The sequence below is a fragment of the Quercus robur genome, chromosome 2, assembly GCF_932294415.1.
Source record: "Quercus robur chromosome 2, dhQueRobu3.1, whole genome shotgun sequence".
Classification (NCBI taxonomy): domain Eukaryota; kingdom Viridiplantae; phylum Streptophyta; class Magnoliopsida; order Fagales; family Fagaceae; genus Quercus; species Quercus robur.
Window position 1 is genome coordinate 82599838 of NC_065535.1, and position 20009 is coordinate 82619846.

The 20009-nt window shown below is 35.3% G+C and overlaps 2 protein-coding genes across 3 annotated transcripts; one reads left to right on the forward strand and one right to left on the reverse strand.

Annotated features, from left to right (window-relative positions):
* Positions 1 to 776: 776 nt before the first annotated feature.
* On the forward strand, positions 777 to 19064 carry LOC126715363 (chaperone protein dnaJ 49-like). 2 transcript variants are annotated; one of them, XM_050415938.1, is made up of 2 exons: positions 777 to 2255; positions 19042 to 19064. In XM_050415938.1, exon 1 carries the CDS (start codon positions 1135 to 1137, stop codon positions 2239 to 2241), a length of 1107 nt encoding a protein of 368 aa, XP_050271895.1. In that variant the 5' UTR covers positions 777 to 1134; the 3' UTR covers positions 2242 to 2255; positions 19042 to 19064. The 2 variants fall into 2 exon arrangements, with proteins under 2 accessions (XP_050271895.1, XP_050271894.1); XM_050415937.1 differs by lacking the exon at positions 19042 to 19064 and adding an exon at positions 6007 to 6409 and having other exon boundaries at positions 780 to 2255.
* On the reverse strand, positions 10682 to 16448 carry LOC126704368 (uncharacterized). Its single transcript, XM_050403354.1, has 8 exons — positions 16373 to 16448; positions 16000 to 16121; positions 13984 to 14055; positions 13683 to 13718; positions 12721 to 12766; positions 12404 to 12491; positions 11204 to 11261; positions 10682 to 10954 (listed from the first exon to the last, which is right to left on the reverse strand). Exons 1-8 carry the CDS (start codon positions 16446 to 16448, stop codon positions 10904 to 10906), a joined length of 549 nt encoding a protein of 182 aa, XP_050259311.1. The 3' UTR covers positions 10682 to 10903.
* Positions 19065 to 20009: the final 945 nt, after the last annotated feature.

Below are 20009 nucleotides of genomic sequence, written 5' to 3' on the forward strand. Positions count from 1 at the left end.
CAAACAGCAAAATCAACTGCCACTTTTCCCCAAATCCATCTCCCATCCACCTCCCAACCACCACCGCCCATTGCAAAATCAAACCCATCAACCCAAACCTAAACTCGATTAGCAGCATAATAACCCACCAGTCTTTGAGAACCAAACCCAAGTCGATTTGAGTCCAAACCCAAACCCAACAATGGTGGAGCATTCACACTTGGCGCCTTTGACTTTGTCCTTATCCAACAATGATGAGCTCCGACAGAGAGAAAAAGAGAGATCTTCGAATTTCTAATGAGAGAGAGAGAGAGAGAAAGAGTTAGGATAAGAGGAGAGATGAAGAGTCATGGAATAGCAAGTTCAAATGAGAGAGACCTCAAAGGAGGGAGAGAGGTGTTGAATAAAGTAAGAGTTTTTTTTTTTTTTTTTTTTTTTTTGAGAAGAAAAAAAATAAAGTTTTTAAGTTTTAAAGGTTGTCTTATTTTAGATGTTACTTTACTAATTTGTATTAAAAAAAAAATGCATTTTGACTCCATATATGGTATTTTTTGCATTTTTTTTTTTGAGAGTACGAGCTATGTCACATCTTTGGAATTTTTGCATTCAAGTTGCTCACTAATTATCAAGATAGTAAAAATTCATGAATTTTTTTGTTTACATAAATTTTTTAATTAGTCTGTATATCTCACGTACTACTAGACTACAAGTCGTACTAAACAACTTAATTATCTAAAAGTCTAAACGACACAAGGAAATGACCTCATACATAACATCACTACTCCCAATTCCCATAACCTCCCAAACACGCCTCTAAAAAGGAAGGGACGACCCCCTTTCCCCACTGATATTTTTCCACAATCCCCGACCAAGCATGAAACAACAACAACAACAACAACAAATACTAGAGATTTCTCCAATTTTTAATCTCTCTCTGTCTTTCTCCAAATGAAACCCTATTTGGTCAATTTTTCCTTTACTCTAACTCACTGATAAAACATCCCCACCTCGCTTCCATCTGTAACCTCAATTTCTCTCTTCCATTATTTTCAATCCACTCCAATTTCTAATCCTTCGATTTCACTTTTTTTTTCGCAAATTCAAAATCCCCAAAAAAAAAATTTCTAGGGTTTTCGGTTTTTTCTTAATTGGAAAATGGAAGGGAACAAAGACGACGCTTTGAAATGCTTGAGAATCGGTAAACAAGCTATGGAAGCTGGAGATCGAAGCCGAGCCTTGAAATTCATCTCCAAAGCTCGTCGTCTCGATCCCACTCTTCCGGTCGATGATCTCTTATCGGAGATTGAGAAAGAATCCAATGGTCCCGGCGATCCACAACCTCATGGCTCTTCGGGGCCGACCAATAACGGCACATCGGAGCCATCGAAACCGTCCGATCAGCCATCGGTCCGCCACCGAGGTCCGTCTTCATCGTCGGCCTCATCGGCATCCGCATCGGCCTCGTACACGGAGGAGCAAATCGCGATCGTGAGGCAGATTAAGAAGAAGAAAGACTACTACGAGATTTTGGGGATGGAGAGGAGTTGCACGGTCGAGGATGTGCGAAAAGCGTATCGGAAACTGTCTTTGAAGGTTCATCCCGATAAGAACAAGGCCCCGGGCGCCGAGGAAGCCTTCAAGGCTGTTTCCAAAGCGTTTCAGTGTCTCAGCAACGAGGAGAGCAAGCGGAAATACGACGTTTCGGGGTCTGATGAGCCCGTTTACGAGCGTCGTCCTGCGCGGCGTGCTCACAGCTATAATGGTGGATACTACGAAGCTGATTTTGACGCGGAGGAGATATTTAGGAACTTCTTCTTCGGTGGTGGAATGGCTCCAACTGCGGCTACGCAGTTTAACGGGTTTAGTTTTGGGCAAGGAATGGGGCATAGGGGTGGTGGTGATAATGGGTCCGGTGGGTTCAATCTTCGGATGCTAATTCAATTGCTGCCAGTTCTGCTCATTCTGCTTCTGAGTTTTTTGCCGTCTTCTGATCCCATTTATGCTCTTTCGAGGTCTTATCCTTATGAGTATCGGTTTACCACCCAAAAGGGTGTTAATTATTATGTGAAGACTACCAAGTTTGAGCAGGAGTACCCGCCGGATAGCGCGCAACGGGTGTCACTGGAAGGGAAAGTTGAGAGGGAGTATTTTACTATACTTGCACAGAATTGTCGGCTCGAGATGCAGCGGCGCCAGTGGGGATTTATTCGTGAGACGCCTCATTGTGACATGCTACAAAAGTTTGAATCTGTGGGGGCTTGACGATTTGGATCAAGGTTTTTAACTTTTCAATTTATCTCCTGTGTTTTTGTTTAAGATTTTACTGTATTATGAAGGTTACTTTTGGATCACTCTTTACAGAATATTAGTTAAGCAATGCTGAATAAGTTATTTTGTTCCTCTTCTCTCTAGGTAGGGACTATATAGGCAGGAAACTTTTGATTACATAATTCACTAGATGTGGTTTTGTATTGTGAAATATTTGTTATGAGACATACAAACATTGTTACTTTTAGTATTCTGCTATTTAACTTTACACATGTTTAGATAACAACAACCATTAAAACTTAGTTGGCTATGGATCCTCAATAGAGTAGTCAAGGTTGGTCACATGCTTGTATTCTTTTCCAACACGTGTTTAGAATCTTGATTAATTGTTGGGAGTGGTTTGATTGCAACTAATAAGCAATGGCCTTAAATATGCTGTGCTGGGTTGACATATTCACTTTGAAGGTTCTAAACTTGGCTGGAATATATATATATATATATATAGAGAGAGAGAGAGAGAGAGAGAGAGAGAGAGATTAAATTGTTAAATACCAGTTAAGAATTTTTTTTTTGTGTGGGTAAAAAGGGGAAATTTATATAATAATTAAAGAACACATTACATCAAGTATGTCCAGTAGACACCTGTAGATGCTGTGCTGGGATGACATATTCACTTTGAAGGTTCTAAACTTGGCTGGAATATATATATATATATAGAGAGAGAGAGAGAGAGAGAGATTAAATTGTTAAATACCAGTTAAGATTTTTTTTTTGTGTGGGTAAAAAGGGGAAATTTATATAATAATTAAAGAACACATTGCATCAAGTATGTCCAGTAGACACCTGTAGTTGGTGTCTATTTACAAAATGAACCATGGAGCACTCTCTAGGAGTACACTTCTGCAAACGGGCCCATATATGACTACAAGGTACAAAAGATGGACAGTGTGAATAGATTTTTCAGTTGGCTGCTTTGCTCCCTTCCCCTTTTTGCAAGCCTGTCCGCCACTCTGTTTACCTCATGGTATGTATGATGCAGACAAACCATCCATTTTCTGTCTAGGAGGATCCTGCAATCACAAATTAAAGGGGCCAAGGCCAGAGCCATATCCCCAGGAGAAGTTAGGCAACTTATAACTAAAGTAGAGTCCTTATGGGGTTAGCTTGTGGAGATACATTAGAAGTGGCTGGTTGAACTTCTCTAAACTCCTAGTATATGATGTGGGGGATGGTACTAGAGTGAAATTTTGGAAGCATGCGTGGTGCGGGGATTGTACTCTCCAAGAGGCCTTTCTAGAGCTTTATTGTATTAGTAGGTCGAAGGATTCCTTGTTGGCTGAAATTATGGGTTGGTCTGCTGGGAGGTTTCACTTGAATGTGCAATTTTGTCGTCCACCCCAAGATTGGGAAGAAGAAGCCTTTGATTGGTTTATGGGGTTGGTCTATTCTTCGACAATGCAGGGGTTTGGCCCAGATAAGGTTTGTTAGAAGCTTGCAAGGAATAGAGGTTTTGAGGTTAGAGGATATTATAGTTCCTTCTATCCTCCTACTGTTGTTTCCTTCCCATGGAAAATGATATGGCAATCGAAAGTTCCTCCACGGGTGGCTTTCTTTTCTTGGTTTGCTTCCTTAGGTAAGATCTTAACCACAGACAACCTTCATAAAAGATGTGTGAAAGTACTTGATTGATGCTATATGTGTTAGAGACGTGGGGAGTCGGTGGATCATCTTTTACTTCATTGCTCCATAGCTTGGGAGTTGTGGTCTTTGGTTTTTTGCTTGTTTGGTATTCAATGGGTTATGCCTCATACTGTTCTTGAGTTTTTTGAGGCTTGGCAAGGAAAGTTTACGCGACATCGTCACATTGATTTTTGGAGATTAGTGCCTCATTGCTTGATTTGGTGCATTTGGCGTGAAAGGAATGCTAGAAGCTTTGAGGGTTGTGAACGTTCTTTGATAGAGATTAAGTCTTTTTTCTTGCTTACTCTCTTTGATTGGAGTGTGGTCTTTTCTCATTTTTCTTGTTCTTCTTTTCCTATTTTTCTTTATCGTTGTTCTTTTGTTTCCTGATTCGTGCCCCCATAGTACATCCCCAATGTACTCGGCTTGGCACTTTTTCTATTATTATTAATATTCTTACGTTACTTATCAAAAAAAAAAAAAAAAAAAAAACTAAAGTAGAGTCTACCTCTATATTTAAAATTATTATGCCTGCATCCCATGCCATGTATAACCTTTGCCGAACTGCCCAAAGCTCAGCTATATTGTTGGTTGTTAAACCTATGTGAGGGGGAAATCCAACGATTCATCTCCCTTGAGAGTCTCTTATCACTCCCCCACCTCCAGCATATCCTGGATTGCCTAAGGTACTTCCATCGATATTTAGAGTAACAAATGGATCAACAGGAGGTTGCCAAGAGATGTTTAAGATGCATTTGGGAATGCTAGATTTGCGAGGATGAATAAGTAGAAAATACTGCGAAGATAAGTGAAGGGTTCTGTGCAGCATTTGATTACGGGTGTCAGATGGGTTAAAAATCCTTTTTTTGAAAGATAACCAAAGTTGCCAAATCCCATATGCAAAAATAATATTCCAAGGGGTATAATTAGAGGTAACTGGAAGAAATTGATGTCTGTCCAGGAAGAGCAATACAAAATTCTATGGCTCACATAGAATCCCTTATAGCATGCAAAGTGGTTTCAGGAATATTACATCTAGGACAATCATGAGTAAATCCAGGGAAATTGGCCAGAATTTGAATAGGGAAGTTGTATGTGAGTTTGGTAAAAAGGTTCCTGTGAATTCATGGGCTGTGACTTGCTGCATCCAAGTTTGTCAGTTGATATTTATGTGAAGGAGCTATTTTCCATGAGATAAAACAAAGGCAGTGGTATCTTGTTGGGTATGTGGGATATTGTTCACAAGTGGTTCAAGGCAGTTAGTTGGGGGCAAGTTTGGACCTCCAAAACTTAAGCGAAGTAAAGCTGTGAATTTGGTACTTAAAACAATAATTAATGTTTCTAATTTTTAAATTGTACTGATCTGGACTGGCTACTGCCTGGTGCAATTGTGAAATTCTTAACTGTCAAGATAATATGGGTTAGATTCTTCAATCTTGACAGCAGCTACTTCATTCCAAAATGCTGAGAATGTGGCAAAGACTATAATGGAGTGTGGCTAACTGTAATGGGTTATATGTTTACCCAAGTGATAGATAATGTTTAAAATATATTAGATGTGTGCAACAAAGTGCACAGCTTTGCAATTACTAGACGGTTTTTCATGTATGAATTATAATTTTCAATATATATATAAAGCTTTCAAAAAGATTGTTAAGTGCCATTATTGTACCTTTGGCATTTGTGTTTAGTTATCCTTATACTTGTAAATATTGCATGTAAAATTATATGAAAAGGCTAGAGCTACAAGCTTTTTTTACAAAATGCTGATGTGGTGAGTAGTTATTAGTAAGGAAAAAAGTAATGTTAGCGGTGAGGCCAAATGAGAATGAGTAATAGTTTGCCGCATTAACCGTTTGTAAAAATATTGTAAAAAAAATGTGCCTGTAGCATTACTCAAAATCATATAGTTTATGGATTAGCTGCAAAGGTTGCCACATTGGCTTGCCAACAATTGACTTCCCCCCACCCCCCTTCCACACACCCCACAAAAAAAAAAAATTCCAGGAGTTATTGTTGTTTTTGTATATGGTAAAACATAGCAACTTTTATCTAGAGTAATTTGTTTCTTCTTTGCAGATTGCTTGTTCAGTGCCACTGGCCCACCGTCTTAGCATTACCTATTCTGAAGAATGCACGGAGACTGGGGAATCTGCACAAGAGTAAAGGGTTATAGCACCTTTAGCTTTATATCTAGTAGACTAGTACTACACTGCGCCATGATGTTGTAAAATTATTGCCTTTAACTATGTGAATGCTTGCTGCAGTTTGGATGCATCGGGCAAGTTAAATCATTTTTCAGGCTATATGCTATGTTGAATATAGTATTCTTTGTATGTGTTTGTTAAATGAGCGGCTTTTTCTCCCAACCCGCAACATCTATTCATGCTCAGTGCATAGTTAAGAGGTGGATTAGATATGTACGGTTATTAAGCTTGCAAAATACTGGGGTTTTCTTTAAATTATATCCTGTTTTGGCATCGTTGACAAAGCTTTTAAGATGATCATAATGTTAGAAGTGTAGAGTCGAAAGTCTTGTATTTTAATCATGTTACAATGGATTGAACAGGTAACCCTTTTCTGTATGTTAATCTTGAGGTAGTTTTGATTATTAATAAAACTATGGTACAGTTCTTTAGGTAAAGTACATTATGTTCCCAAATTAATCCATTTTTAAACAAATAGCACCATTGAAGCTATTATCGTTGAGAAAGAACATTGGTTGATTACCTATCAAAAAGAAAAGAAACAAAATTAGTTGTGTTTTATCAGTCAACACAACTATGTGTTTAAATTTATTTAGAGAATCTAATGTATTGCATCTAAGCAAGTGTTTACATACTTTGCTCTTATATAGTTCTACACTCCGTTTTGTTTTGAAATAAAATATTTTTTGAAAAAATATTTATCTTTATTTAGGTGTTTGTTTGCATGTAAAATGTGGTCAAACTTGTAAAATATTTTCAGTTGATTGTAAAATCCTTTATAAAAAGTAGTAAAATGTGATAGAACGATAGTGTGACGAAAAATTATGACAATGATATGGTAATAGTAGAAGAATAGTGTGATGGAAATATCTAATTTAATATGGAGGAAGTTCATTTTATGGTTACATTTTTTTTAATCTGAATTTATTTGTTTTCAAATAGAGATAATCATTTTATGTTAGATGTTGGTTGCGATGGGTGGTAGTGATAGCAATATGTGGTATTGATGGTAATGGTGACAGTAATAATAGTGGGTGGTAGTGGTGGCGGTGTGTGTTAATTTGAAGAGTAATCAAAGTAGTCAATATCATATTGGTACCAATTGGTATCTACCATACTGGTTACTAGATTGGTGCCAATATTCTTTTGAAACATTTGGGTAAAATTTTGTTATTAAAAAAATGGTCATAAAAAAAAAAATTTATACAGCTAATATATTAAGTTAATATAGTTAGTTGAATATATATATATATATATAGTTTTTTTTTAAGAAAGTAATTAGTTGAATACTTGGGCTCATAAAATGTGTGTTCTATATTTTATTTTTATAAACATAAATAAGGGGAGATTAGACTTAACCCAACTGTGGTTAAGTTGGTTTTGATTTTGCCATTTGTGGTTTGAAAATTATCATTTTACTCATCAGAGATGTCCTCCATTAAGTCTCCGTAACTCACTTTTGTGAAAAAACAAGGATAAATGTGTCTTTTGATTTTCTTTTATGACTCTTTCCTCCCTATCACAGTTAATATCAAAAAACATCTAACAAAAAAACTAGAGGAGGCTCAAAGTTGAATTATATGGCTTCAACCACTTTGCTACTATCAAAATCGCACAGAAAAAAGTTTTATATTCTTCTAAAGGACTTCGTCGTTTGAAGTCGAGTTCCATGCTTCCAGGAAGCACACCTGCCATAACAAATAAGCCTGAAAGAGATTGCCAAAAAAAAAAATGTCATCTCCAAAAACTAAAAACAAACGAATCATTCATTTAGGGTTAAAGCCAAGAAACCATATCGTGGTAGTAAATACCCAAATAAAGATAGAAAACCTGACGAGAAAGCTAGGGACAAGTGAAAGGCTCGTTATTCAGGGAGAAATCCAAGAAGCCAAAAGGGACGTTAGATTACACCATATCAGACCATCACAACACAGCTATACGAGAAAATTAGAGAGAATCCCTAGTAAAAACAAGAGTTTCCCATGCAGTATTCTAGGAATTTGTAGTAGAAGAGTAGTTTTGACATGCACTACTAGGATAACTTCCTCTCTTCCATGAAGACCTCCTCACCAAAATCTCTCTATAAGAATTATTCCAGCGAGGCCACTTGGATTCAAGTCTTAAACTTCACAGTTTTGTGCACCTTTAGGAATAAAGCAACAAGGCTGCAAGAGTTGGTGCCGAAAACCTTGTGGCCCAACTCCTGTTATGAAGTACATATATATATATGAGATTACATATGCTAACCTATTGCAAGCTAACATTTACTACTTGATAATATTTCCTTTGGGTTTTAGTAATTTGCATGCAGGTCATTAGCAACAACAGAAAAATAAAAGGTCACTGTGCTGTTGAAAGTGGGAAAAGGTTCTTTCTATGGCAGTGGATGGAGAAAGGTTTCTTCTGTGACAAAAGAAGACGCAGAAATGTTCCTTCTGTGGTAGAAGAGGAGAGTAAGTCCATTTTGCATGAATGTTCTTCGGACTTTGGATTTAATGTTTGTGCACAGACTTGGCAGCGGCAAGATGAGACCTCCAAGACCATTCTGCAAAAATGCTGGACCTGGTTCCAAACTAGAAGCTGTCTAGTGGTTTCAGGACATGTGTCTAGGGTGTGAAAAAGTAGAAAAAGGACCCTAACAATGGATCAGCTGTAGACCAACAAAGTGCACAGCTTTGCAAGTACAAGATGGTTTTTCCAAGTCTCAACTATAATCTGCCATTAGACATGATAAATAATTCAAACACATTATAGCTACAAGATAAGCATCAGTTTTGAAAATGATTATCAAGTGCATCATTGCACCTTTTGTATTTGTGTTCAGCTGTCCATAACCTTATAAATTTTGCATGTAAAATCATATAGTTTTTGGATTAGCTGCAGAGGTGTAATTACTTAAGAGAGAGAGAGAGAGAGGGTAGCATGGCTACTTTCTCTTTGGCTTACCAACAATGAACTCATTTTTTTTTTCCAAATTTCAATTAAATTATTTTCGTTTTTGCATTGTAATGGTCAAATGAGTAAAATGGGAACTTTTATCTGGAGCAATGCGTTTCTCCTTGCAGATAGCTGTTTAAGGCAGAATGGACGAAGCTTATAAGATGGTCATAAAACATAATGGTAGATATATATAGGAGTAGAAGTCTTGTGTTTTAATTATGTGAAAAAGTATTGAGTTGGAATTCCTTTTTTGTATGCTTGTCTGGAGGTAGTTTTGATTATAGTTCTCTTAACTCTGGACAAAATGTGGGTTGTCCCATGAAGCAGTAGAACTCAACCATGGTTTCCTTCTATTCGATGTGATGCTTACTAATCTAACTCTCCTCTCCATTATTCCATTTCCTGCAATATTTGTGGATAACAAGTTGATTTTTTTTTTTGGTGTGTGCATGTTTTGTGGGGGACTGGTGGAAAACTGATGTTTGAAGTACTGAAACCATACCCTAACTTTCTATTTTAAAACAACCATTCCTTAAATAAAAAGGTTAATGTAGTATTAGGACCAAGAATCTTGGAGATTGAATTCTTTAAATTAAAAAATTAATGTTATATTAGGAAGAAGAATTTAACAGAAAACTGGAGTTGACATGATTTTTTTTAATAAGTGCGTTTTGGACCCCAATGTGAAGGGAAATGTGATGAAATTCAAACTAATAACTTTCACTTCATGAGGTCTGGTTCTTAGTCGATTGCTTTATCTCAAAGTTCAATTGACGTGAATACTAACTCCATTAAAAAATATGAATTTTTGAACAAGCATATTTGAAATTTAAGAAATTACAGTCTAATCAAGTAGTTGTTACACCTATGATTAAGTATGACAATGAAGTAGTTGTTACTTGTTACACCAATGATTAAGTATGACAATGACTTTGTAATAGTGGTGGTATGGTGTGATGGTGTTGGTGGCAATAGGGTGATAGTGATATCGGCGCGTGGTAGTGATGGTAATGATAATTGTGGCTGTTTTGGTGGTGGCAATAGCAATGATAAATATTATGATTGTGGTAGTAGCAATGGCAACGTGAAGAGTAATAGTGGCACCATGAGAAAGATAATATTGTTAGAATTTATCATTAACACATTCTTCATGAAATTTGAAACTCCGGGATTTGGTTATAGTTGAAAACCGTTCAATTTAAAGTTTTACAGAATTTTGAAGTTACTCTTCTGTTGGCATAAAAGAGAATTAACATTGAAAAACATAAAATGACAATTTTAAAAAGAAAATCCTGCATCAAAATTTCTCATCCAAACACTCCATATGATGGTAAAACAAAGGCTAGTACAATGACTGGTACTAATTATGAATAATCTTGAATATTACCTTTCAGAGAACAGAGTTGTAATTTGTATGAAAAAAGAAATGCATCGTTGAAATAAAAATTGCTGATCACAAGTAAGCAGAGAGGGTATTTGTATGATGCAATAACAGCCATGACAAATGTTTTATTCATCCATAATATGCTCTCAGTCAAGGCCATAGCATTGACCCATAGAAGAAAGTTTGTAGCAGCAAGATCATGTTGTCCAAGGCACTGAGGAGATTAACAAAAGAAACATCTCATCCAATTGATATCAACCTTAACAAGTATATTTAATCCAAGTCTGTGTTTTGACTGTCAGTCTACATAACAGAAAAGATATTCAGATCTATAAAATTTATCCGGAGTATGACCAAGCCTAATCTCCTATATATCTCCTTTCTTCTTGGTCTCTGTTAAATCTGTATTGTGAGAGCCATGTATTGAAACTGGAAATTTATATCTCTAATTCTTTGAGGTAGCGATCAGCAATGCCAATGTGCCTAAAACTATGTACTGCAAGAAGATATGGTAATTTAGAATTGAAATATGCAAGTTTAAACTGGTAAAAAGAAACAATTTAATTTCACAAGCAGTGCCAAGCCCAAGGAAAGGTTACATAATTTAAACTGAATGAACTTCTTTTGTCATAAGAAAAGGAAAATGGATGATTTGAAGCAGTTTTTGAGAAAATGTCTCATTTCTATTGATAGAAATAAAGGATTTTCATGCTGCAAAAACTTTAAAATTTCAACACAAGCAAACCTTGATTATGGGGTTTTCAGTAAGGATAAGTTTGATCCAACCAACATAAGGCAACAACCTGCATGGAAAAGGAATATAATTGAACATTGTGCAGATCAAAGGAAGTCATTGATTAGGTTTCTTTTGGATACAATATATTGACAAGTTATGACCATATGATGAAGATCCTGGAAGAATGATCAAACCTTTGGCTTCATGAAAAATTGAGATGCTTAATGTACAGGTCTATGGTTTATTATATTTAAACGCCAAATAGGCACTGATAATCTAATGGACAAAGACACTTTTAAAGAGCTGGATATGCTTAGTCATTTAATTTTAGCCTAGGCAAGCCCCCAAGCATGAGGCACAATCCCCATGAAGAAGCCAATCAAATTAATTTGTCATTGATATGACCATGCCAAGGCAGGGACAGCACCACAGGAAAGCAAGCACTGAGGGACAAAAGGTTCATCCCACATGGGAGCAAAGACCTGCAAGCCTCCGGTTTCCATCAGCAGCTTGCTCTTGTGTGGTATTGGTGAATGAACACTATTTGCCTTGCAAGAGTGTGTTGCCTAGACAACCCCCAAGCATTAGGCTCAACCCCATGAAGCCAACCAAATGAATCAATCATCGGCACGCTTGGACAAAGCAGGGTCAGCACCTCAGGAAGATATTTTATCATGCTCATGCATTTAGCTCCATTATGCTCGATGTGGACATTTGTGGAGAGAGAGATGAATGATTGTATGTTTGAAGATGTGAAAGCCTAATTGGTTCAAATGAAACGGGCTTTCATAAGAACATTGTTCAAATGATCCCAGGTTTTGGGTCCTATCAATATCCTCTCTCTTGTAGATTTTATTGAATATTTATTTGTTTGTTTTTAATTCCCATTCATTTGTAGTTCTTTATACTATTTTATGCATATCATTTGTACATCAGGTAGTTCCAATTTTCCAATAAAAAATAATGACTTAGAAAAAATATTGACATAAACTGACATGAGTATATAAATCAACTTATGGTATCTCTAATATAAGTTTATTTGTGATGTCCTGTTTATTAATTAAAAAACTTTCACTGTGCATAACTAAAATCTATATAACATTTTCTTCTAAAAAAAAATAAAATATCTATATAACATTCTGAGAATGCTTTGGTCTTTTGACAAGTTGGTAGTAAAAGAAGAGGTATTATTCTACATGTGAACTTTACCCAACAACTCTCGCAATGACATGGTGTCGTAGCAACCAACGTTGGCCTCGAGCATATAATATCCTGTCATCCAAATGATTACTGTCCCCTGATAAAATTAGCAGAAGGGAAATTAGAGTCAATAAAGTGTAGTATTTGCTTAAACAGTATCATATGATTAAAATCACTCATACTAATACAATCAAACTAGATTTCAATTTGAAAGACAATATAAATTTTCATGACTATGTCAGGTTTATGCAATCCCATAATAAAGACTGTCAAAGAGGAATTTCAATGATGAGCAATGATAAATTTAGAGATAAATAATATAGTACCTCTTGTGAGGATATAAACTTTTCCAGTATTTCGGTGCCCATGAACCTGACAAATAATAAAAGATGTATCTTTAGCGCAGATATATATGTTGTTAGAAATAAACAGCAACGAATGAATATGGCCTGGTGCAGCAGAAGCAATTTTTTTTTTTTTTTTTGAGAAACAGCAGAAGCAATAAATTATTCACTTAATTGATTACATAAAAAGTTATAGATGTTGGGGTATAAGATAGGACTGACTGAATATAAAAGCATTAACCAATATTGAGGTAGGACAAAACCAAAAGGATGCAAAAATAAGATTGAAAAATAGAATAATAAAGGATAAATAACCTAGGAGCCACTACCTAGGCTTGCTTGGAGTCAGCGCCAAACAAGAGAGAGCAAAATCATACCATTCCAAGAGAACTTTTACTAATCAATTAATAAAACTGTCTCCATAGGAGTACAATACTGTTTTATATAGATTACTAAGACTAAACCCTAATTCTAATTGTAATTGACTTAGGAAATCCTAATAATTGAATAACGAATATACTCTTAATTCTATGAAATTTAATAAAATACTATCAACTTCACTATCTAGATGTCAAGCCTTGGTGCAATGACTTATGAATGAAGTTAAAATACAAACACATGTACTCTTGACTCTAGGAAATTTAATAAAATACCTTCTTCGTGATCAAGCCTTTGCTTCATGCCTTCTGAATGAAGTTATACACTTCAACTTATGTTAAAATGGACGGGTTTTGGTGTTGGAAGCAAGTTTGTTTCCAAGTGCTTCTTTGCCTAGGTTTCCAAAGATTCTCAACCATTTTGGAGTGTTCGGCAAATAGATATACCTTATCTATGTTTATATCATATTGATATGGAAAAAGCAGGGACAAGTGAAGGCTGAGTGACATTGAATAGAAAAAACACACAAATGAAAGACAAACAAGCTGTCAACAGAAAATTCTTACCGTGATTACTCGGTGGGAAATTGGAACATCAAGCCCCTGAAGAATGTACAAAAGATACTATTAGAGCATCCAATCTAGACGCTTAAAATTTTAAGTGAAGATGCACAATCAGCATATAAACCCACATCAAATACAACACCTTCTGGGAATTGTATTAATACCCCCTCTCATATCCAGGCCCAAAGAACCTAACGGATTGAGAGACCAATGGGGCCAACTAACTCAACTGAAGTAGAGAAAAACAGGCCTGGCATGTGGAGCTAAAGCACAATGTATGGATAGCAGCAAAAAAAGAACATACATCTACATTGAAGAGGATGATTTCTCCTGCATGAATGGGATCCTTGCTAATATTCAAGAACATGAGGTCACCCTGCCAGAGAATCAAAATATTATGCCAACAAACAGAATGAAGCCAAATAGAGCATTTAATAGTTAGGCACTTCACTACATCTACATAGGAAGTGTCATAACATATTTATATGAAAAAATCCTACTAAGTCAGATTTATAGTTTAAACCCCTCAGTGATTAACAACGTGGAATTAAATTAAAAAAAAAACATTTAATCACATAACATATTAAAAAAAAGAGAAACAGTTACTCTTCCATAACATAGTTACATGAAAAAATCCTATTAAGTCGGATTTATAGTTTAGATCCCTCGGTGATCAACAATTGCTGAAATAAATTAAATAGACATTTAATCATATATATTCGCAAAAATATACCCAGAAATTTATATATTTAGGCCTCAAATATAGGACCAAAGAATGGTTATGAGGTGCAAAAAAGCTTTCCAATGGAAAAATCACTACAAGTGCAAAAGTTTCTCGTCGCAAAATCACATATAGAGAAACAGTTACAATGTCAAAGACACACAAAACCTTTGTAGCGTAGACCTATGCAAACTCTGTAAGTGCTTTACTTGCCTTCCTACTGCAATATCCCCAAAATTTCTAGAATTCTTTTCCAGTGATCTCCTCTGAACCAGAATCTCTAGCACTCCAAGGACATTTTAAAAATTTTCTCAATGAACCTCGCTAGATTTGGGCTCTCTGGTTTCAACCTCACTTTGCTCACAATGGGTATATAAAAATTTCTATGAACTTGGCTTAATCAATGGAGTGTGAAAGAATGCTTAAGATCAAGAACAAAAACAAACTGAGGGAGACGAAGATTTTTCCTATTTTGCTCTCGAAACTCTCAAAAAATTATTTTTCTTTTTGCTCTCTCTTGGTGCTTTCAATGGCAGCAACACCCAGCCTAAAAAGAAAGCTCCCCATTCTATATTTTTTTTTCTACACAGCCAGCCTTAATACAAAAATGAAAGCCAGCCCTCCTTTTGTTCCACTACCCACATGTGCCATTGTAAAGAATCTCAGCTCCTTGTCTTTGGATTTTGTTTCAGCCTACTGCACTCAACAAACCACTACATGCATTTAATGAACTTCACATCAGTCACTTAGGCATACTTAAAAAAACAGAAGGCATCAAGTTGCTTCCTTTCAGTCAACAGAGCAAGAGGGCCTCTGCTGCTTGAGCAATCCAAAACCAGGGCAGAGGCCAAAAATCTCTGTGATGGGTACTGTCCGCGCTACATTGCTTGCTCAAGCAAGATTCTGCTAATTGTAATATTTTGATGCAGCAACTGTTAACTGATTTTTTGGATTAAGAATTTTTCATCCTAGTCAAATTTCTGTCACGGAAATTAGCCATCTAAAATCCTAACACTAAATGCTTCACTGATGGAATGTATAAGGGTGAACACAGTATAAAATCTTTCATACAGCTTTCTCGGCAAACAGACAAAGTAAACCATGGAATACAAGGTTCTGTGTTGTTACTGGTACAACTACCAATGCATGGCCATCATCTGCCAGCAATTCCTATCACTACTTAGTAAACCCCCCAGTAATTTTCTCATAGATTTTTTTCCTGATTGGTAAGTTATACACGCATCTAATGAATCTTGAAACCCACAATAAGGATAGGATTTGCCAATTAAATTAGAGCTCTTTGACATATAATTAACAATAAGAGTAATTCAAACATTCATTTATTATTATATTTTGGAATCCATTAATCACATTCACCACACCAGGAATAAAGAAAACCAAAAGCATTTGTATAATTAAAAAAACTGAAGCAACCATCATAATTGTGACAACAAGAATACATCATTATTAAAAAAGAACTGCATTAGATACACAGCTTGTAAATGCAAAATAGGGGTCTAAAGATACATCAAGCACTTTGCCACAATCAAATTGCAAAGAAAAACCAAAAAAAGTGTTATATACTACTAAAGGACTTACTCTCTTGATGCCGGGTTCCATGCTCTCAGAGATTGCAACTCCAAGAAGTGATCCAGGAGAATCAGCACCGGCTAGACATGCTAGTCCTTCAGATAATATGATAACTGACGAAAGAAATGAGACTGAAAAAAAAAATGCAACCCTTCTTAGAGCATGAAGAAGTAAACAGAATTTTTTTTTCAAGAACATCAAGTAGTAAACAGAAACTTTTCAAGATTCAAATAAGAAGCAACCTTGGTATCATATATAAACCAATAAGAAATTCAAGAACATGTCAAACATGTACATTTTGAGGGTCGTCGAGATAAGAAGCAAGCAGCTTTACTGACACATAGTAAGAGCAATAAAAATGATGTGGGATTAGAGTACGGACCAAGATTGACGAGCTGAGGGAGAGGTCTGAATCTTCTGGATTTGACAGAGTCCACGGTATTTCTAATCCATCCCATTTTCTTTTTCTTTGCTTCTTCTACTGGGTATGAACTATGAAGTATGAAATATGAAAGACGCACAAACTTTTTTATAGTTAGAAAGAAGACGCGGCAACTTTGGTTTGTATAGTTTTTTAGAAATTCGGTTTTTATAGTTGGCGGCGTCGTTGAGTTGGATTGTATGGTACTTTCATAAGTTTCAATTGTGTATCAAATTTTGTGGGTCCCAAAATGAGCGTTGGGTTGTGGCACAATGAATGATGTTGGACATCTCAATTTGAATAATGCTAATTCCACGACAAAATTCATAAATTTTGTTTGTGTGGCGAGTTATGAAGGGAGGAGTTATGAACCCATTATTTAATTTTATCACTCACAACTTAACATGTGGGCAAATTATGACAAAATTTATGAATTCTATTATTGTAATAGTTTTATTTTCTAGATTTATGTGGCTCCTAAAGTAATGTTATATATACAACATTTTTAATAACAAAACTTACGTGGCAATGTATTACTAGTTCTTATTTGAGTTTATCATTGGCATCATTTTTTTATTTATTATTAATAATTTTCTATTTATAATTTGTTATGAAATTATTGTGATAATATTGTGTCCCTAGCTTTATTCATAGGATAACATTTTCACAACATCCTTACACTTTTCTATTTTATTTTATACCTCCGTTCTCCAAAAGGAAAAACTAATAATTAATAGGCAAAAATTAATTGATAAACTTGAGAGTGGAAAATTAATTAGATGAGTACTTGCTTGTGTGAGAGAGAGAGAGAGAGAGAGAGAGAGGTCGGCGTAGAGATGTGCTTGTTTCTCTTTGGCTTACCAACAATGAACTCGTTTGTTTGTTTGTTTCAAATTTCAATTAATTATTTTCGTTTTCGCATTGTTATGGTCAATGAGTAAAATGGGAACTCCTATATAGATTAATGTGTTTCTCCTTTGCAGATTGTTGGTGATAGATGGTCATAATGTTTTTTTTTTTTTTTTTGGTTGCTAAAAAGATGATCATAATGGTAGATATATAAAGGAGTTGAAGTCTTGTGTTTTAATTATGTGATAAAGGATTGAGTTGGAATTCCCTTTCTGTATGCTAATCTGGAGGTAGTTTTGATTATAGTTCTATCAACTCTGGACAAAATGTGTTGTCCCATTGAAGCTGTAGAACTACTACTGTCAAACTAGATTTCAATTTGAAAGCCAATAAGAATTTCATGTTTACGCAATCCCATAATTCAGTTTTTTTTTTTGACATAACTTCCATTCTAAATAAATAAAGACTGTCAAAGAAGAATTTCAATGTTGAGCAATGATAAGAATTGAAAAAATAACTTCATTCAACCTTTTAGAGATAAATAATATAGTACCTTTTGTGAGGATATAAACTTTTCCAGAGTTTCGCTGCTCATGAACCTGACAAAGAACAAAAGTTGCATCTTTAATGCAGATATGTTGTTAAAATTAAACAGCAGTAAATGAATATGACCTGGTGCAGCAGAAGCAATAAATTATTCATTTAATTAATCACAGCAAAAGTCATTGATGTTGGGATAAAAGTTATACTCACAGTTTTCTAATTCTAATTGACTTGGGATATCCTAATTATTGAATTAAAAATAGACTCTTGTAAAACAGATCGTATGAGTAATAAAAATGATGAGGGGTTAGAGTACGGACCAAGGTTGATGAGATCAGAGAGAGTTTTTATTCTGATCCATCCCATTTTCTTTTTCTTTGCTTCTTCTACTGCCTACTGGGTATGAAGTGTGAACTAGTATAAATTATGAAGATGCACAAACTTTTTTTTATCTTTTTTCTTTGGAACGTTAGAAAGAAGAGGCAGTTAGTTTGGTTTGTGTAGAACTTTTGGTCTGTATATATAGTTGGTGGCATTGTTGAGTTGGATCGTGTATATATTAGGTAGGAATGGGGGAATTTTGGGTTCCCAGAGTAAGCGTTGGGTTGTGGCACTATGAATAATGTTGGACGTGTGGATTTAGGTGGGTCCAAAATCCAAATGGATGAAAGAAAGAGGAATTCTACTACCATATAAAATGTCACAACTTTTATTATAACTATCTTACATAGTAGATTGAGACTGGCTGTTTATCATTTTCACATGAACCCACTATTTTTTTTTTTTTACTACTCATAATTTGCTGTGGACAGTTGTGGCAAAAGTTGTAATTAATTAAGTTGTGATTATAAAATTTTTGTAGGAGAAAGTATAGTGTAAGGTACTCTTACATGGCTACCTGCTAAGTTGAGCCGGATTATACCTTCCCATGTCTTAAGTGCATGGGAACACCGGGCTTTGGTTGTCTTATGTGCATGGGAACACCAGGCTTTGGTTCAAGTCCGGAAGTTTTTTATACATTAATAATAGGCAAAAATGTAAATTAAACTTGTTAAGTTTGGTTAATTGTCATTTTAGTCTTTTAAATTTTATTTTCGTCATTTTAGTCCTTTAAAACTATTTTGGAGAGAAACTTTATCCTTCTCAAATTTTAATTCATTACTTTCGTTTTTGCATTGTCATGGTCAAATAAGTAAAATAGAAACTTTTATCGAGAGCAATGCGTTTCTCCTCTGCAGATTGCTTGTTCAGTGCCACTGGTTTAGCATTTCTCCTCTACACAAGATTCAAATGGTTACAATGGCTTGCACTCCTTTATCTTTATAGCTAGTGCTACATTTCGCCATGAATTTTTGTAAAATTATTGTCTTCAACTATGCCCGTAAATGCTTGCTCCAGGTTGGATGTGTCAGGCTAGTTTAAGACCTTACCCATTTTTAAGGTTACTATGTTGAATATAGTTTTTTTTTTTTTTTTTTTTTTCGTAAGCTGGAATAACATTCAACTAACAACTGGAAATAAGCCCAGGACAGCGCCTGCTACAAGATTCACCGTGAATATTAGCCTCAACAAGGGAGACTAAATCCACAGGAGGAACAGAAAAAATACAAAACTCCGAAGCCCAGGACAGCGCCTGCTACAAGATTCACCGTGAATATCAGCCTCACCTTGAATATAGTTTCTTTATCACATTCTGACCGTCTGTATGAACCGAGAGGCTTTTTCTCCCAGCCTGCAACATATAAGATTATTTATGTTGAAAATAATCTAGATTACATCCATTTTTAAAGCTTAAGAGCATAGAGAGGAGGTGGATTAGATTATAGCAGCTTGCAAAATACTGAGGTTCTATTAAATTATATCCTGTTTTGGGCAGCATAGATGAAGCTTATAAGATGATCATAATGGTTTTTTTTTTTTTGGCTGAAAAAACGGTCATAATGGTAGATATATAGGAGTTGAAGTCTTGTATTTTGATTGTGTGAAAATGGTTTGAGTTGGTATCCCTTTTGGGTATGCTGTTCTTGAGGTAGTTTTGATTATAGTTCTCTCAAAGCTGGACAAAATATGTTGTCTTATTGAAGCTATAAAACTAAAACAATTCCTTAAATCAAAAGAATAATTTTATGTAAGAAGAAATTTTCGAAATAACGGGAGTTAACATGATTGTTTTTAATAAGCACATTTTTGGAAGTTACTCTTCCGC

What these genes read in the sequence shown, in the direction of transcription:
- LOC126715363 (XM_050415938.1), top strand. Translation starts at nt 1,135, where the DNA reads ATGGAAGGGAACAAAGACGACGCTTTGAAATGCTTGAGAATCGGTAAA.
- LOC126704368 (XM_050403354.1), bottom strand. Translation starts at nt 16,448, where the DNA reads ATGGGATGGATTAGAAATACCGTGGACTCTGTCAAATCCAGAAGATTC. An exon ending in CCCTCAGCTCGTCAATCTTG is followed by an intron (nt 16,122 to 16,372) that starts GTCCGTACTCTA and finishes TTTTTTTTTCAG; the next exon opens with TCTCATTTCTTTCGTCAGTT. An exon ending in GTCATTGCGAGAGTTGTTGG is followed by an intron (nt 11,262 to 12,403) that starts GTAAAGTTCACA and finishes TTTTCCATGCAG; the next exon opens with GTTGTTGCCTTATGTTGGTT.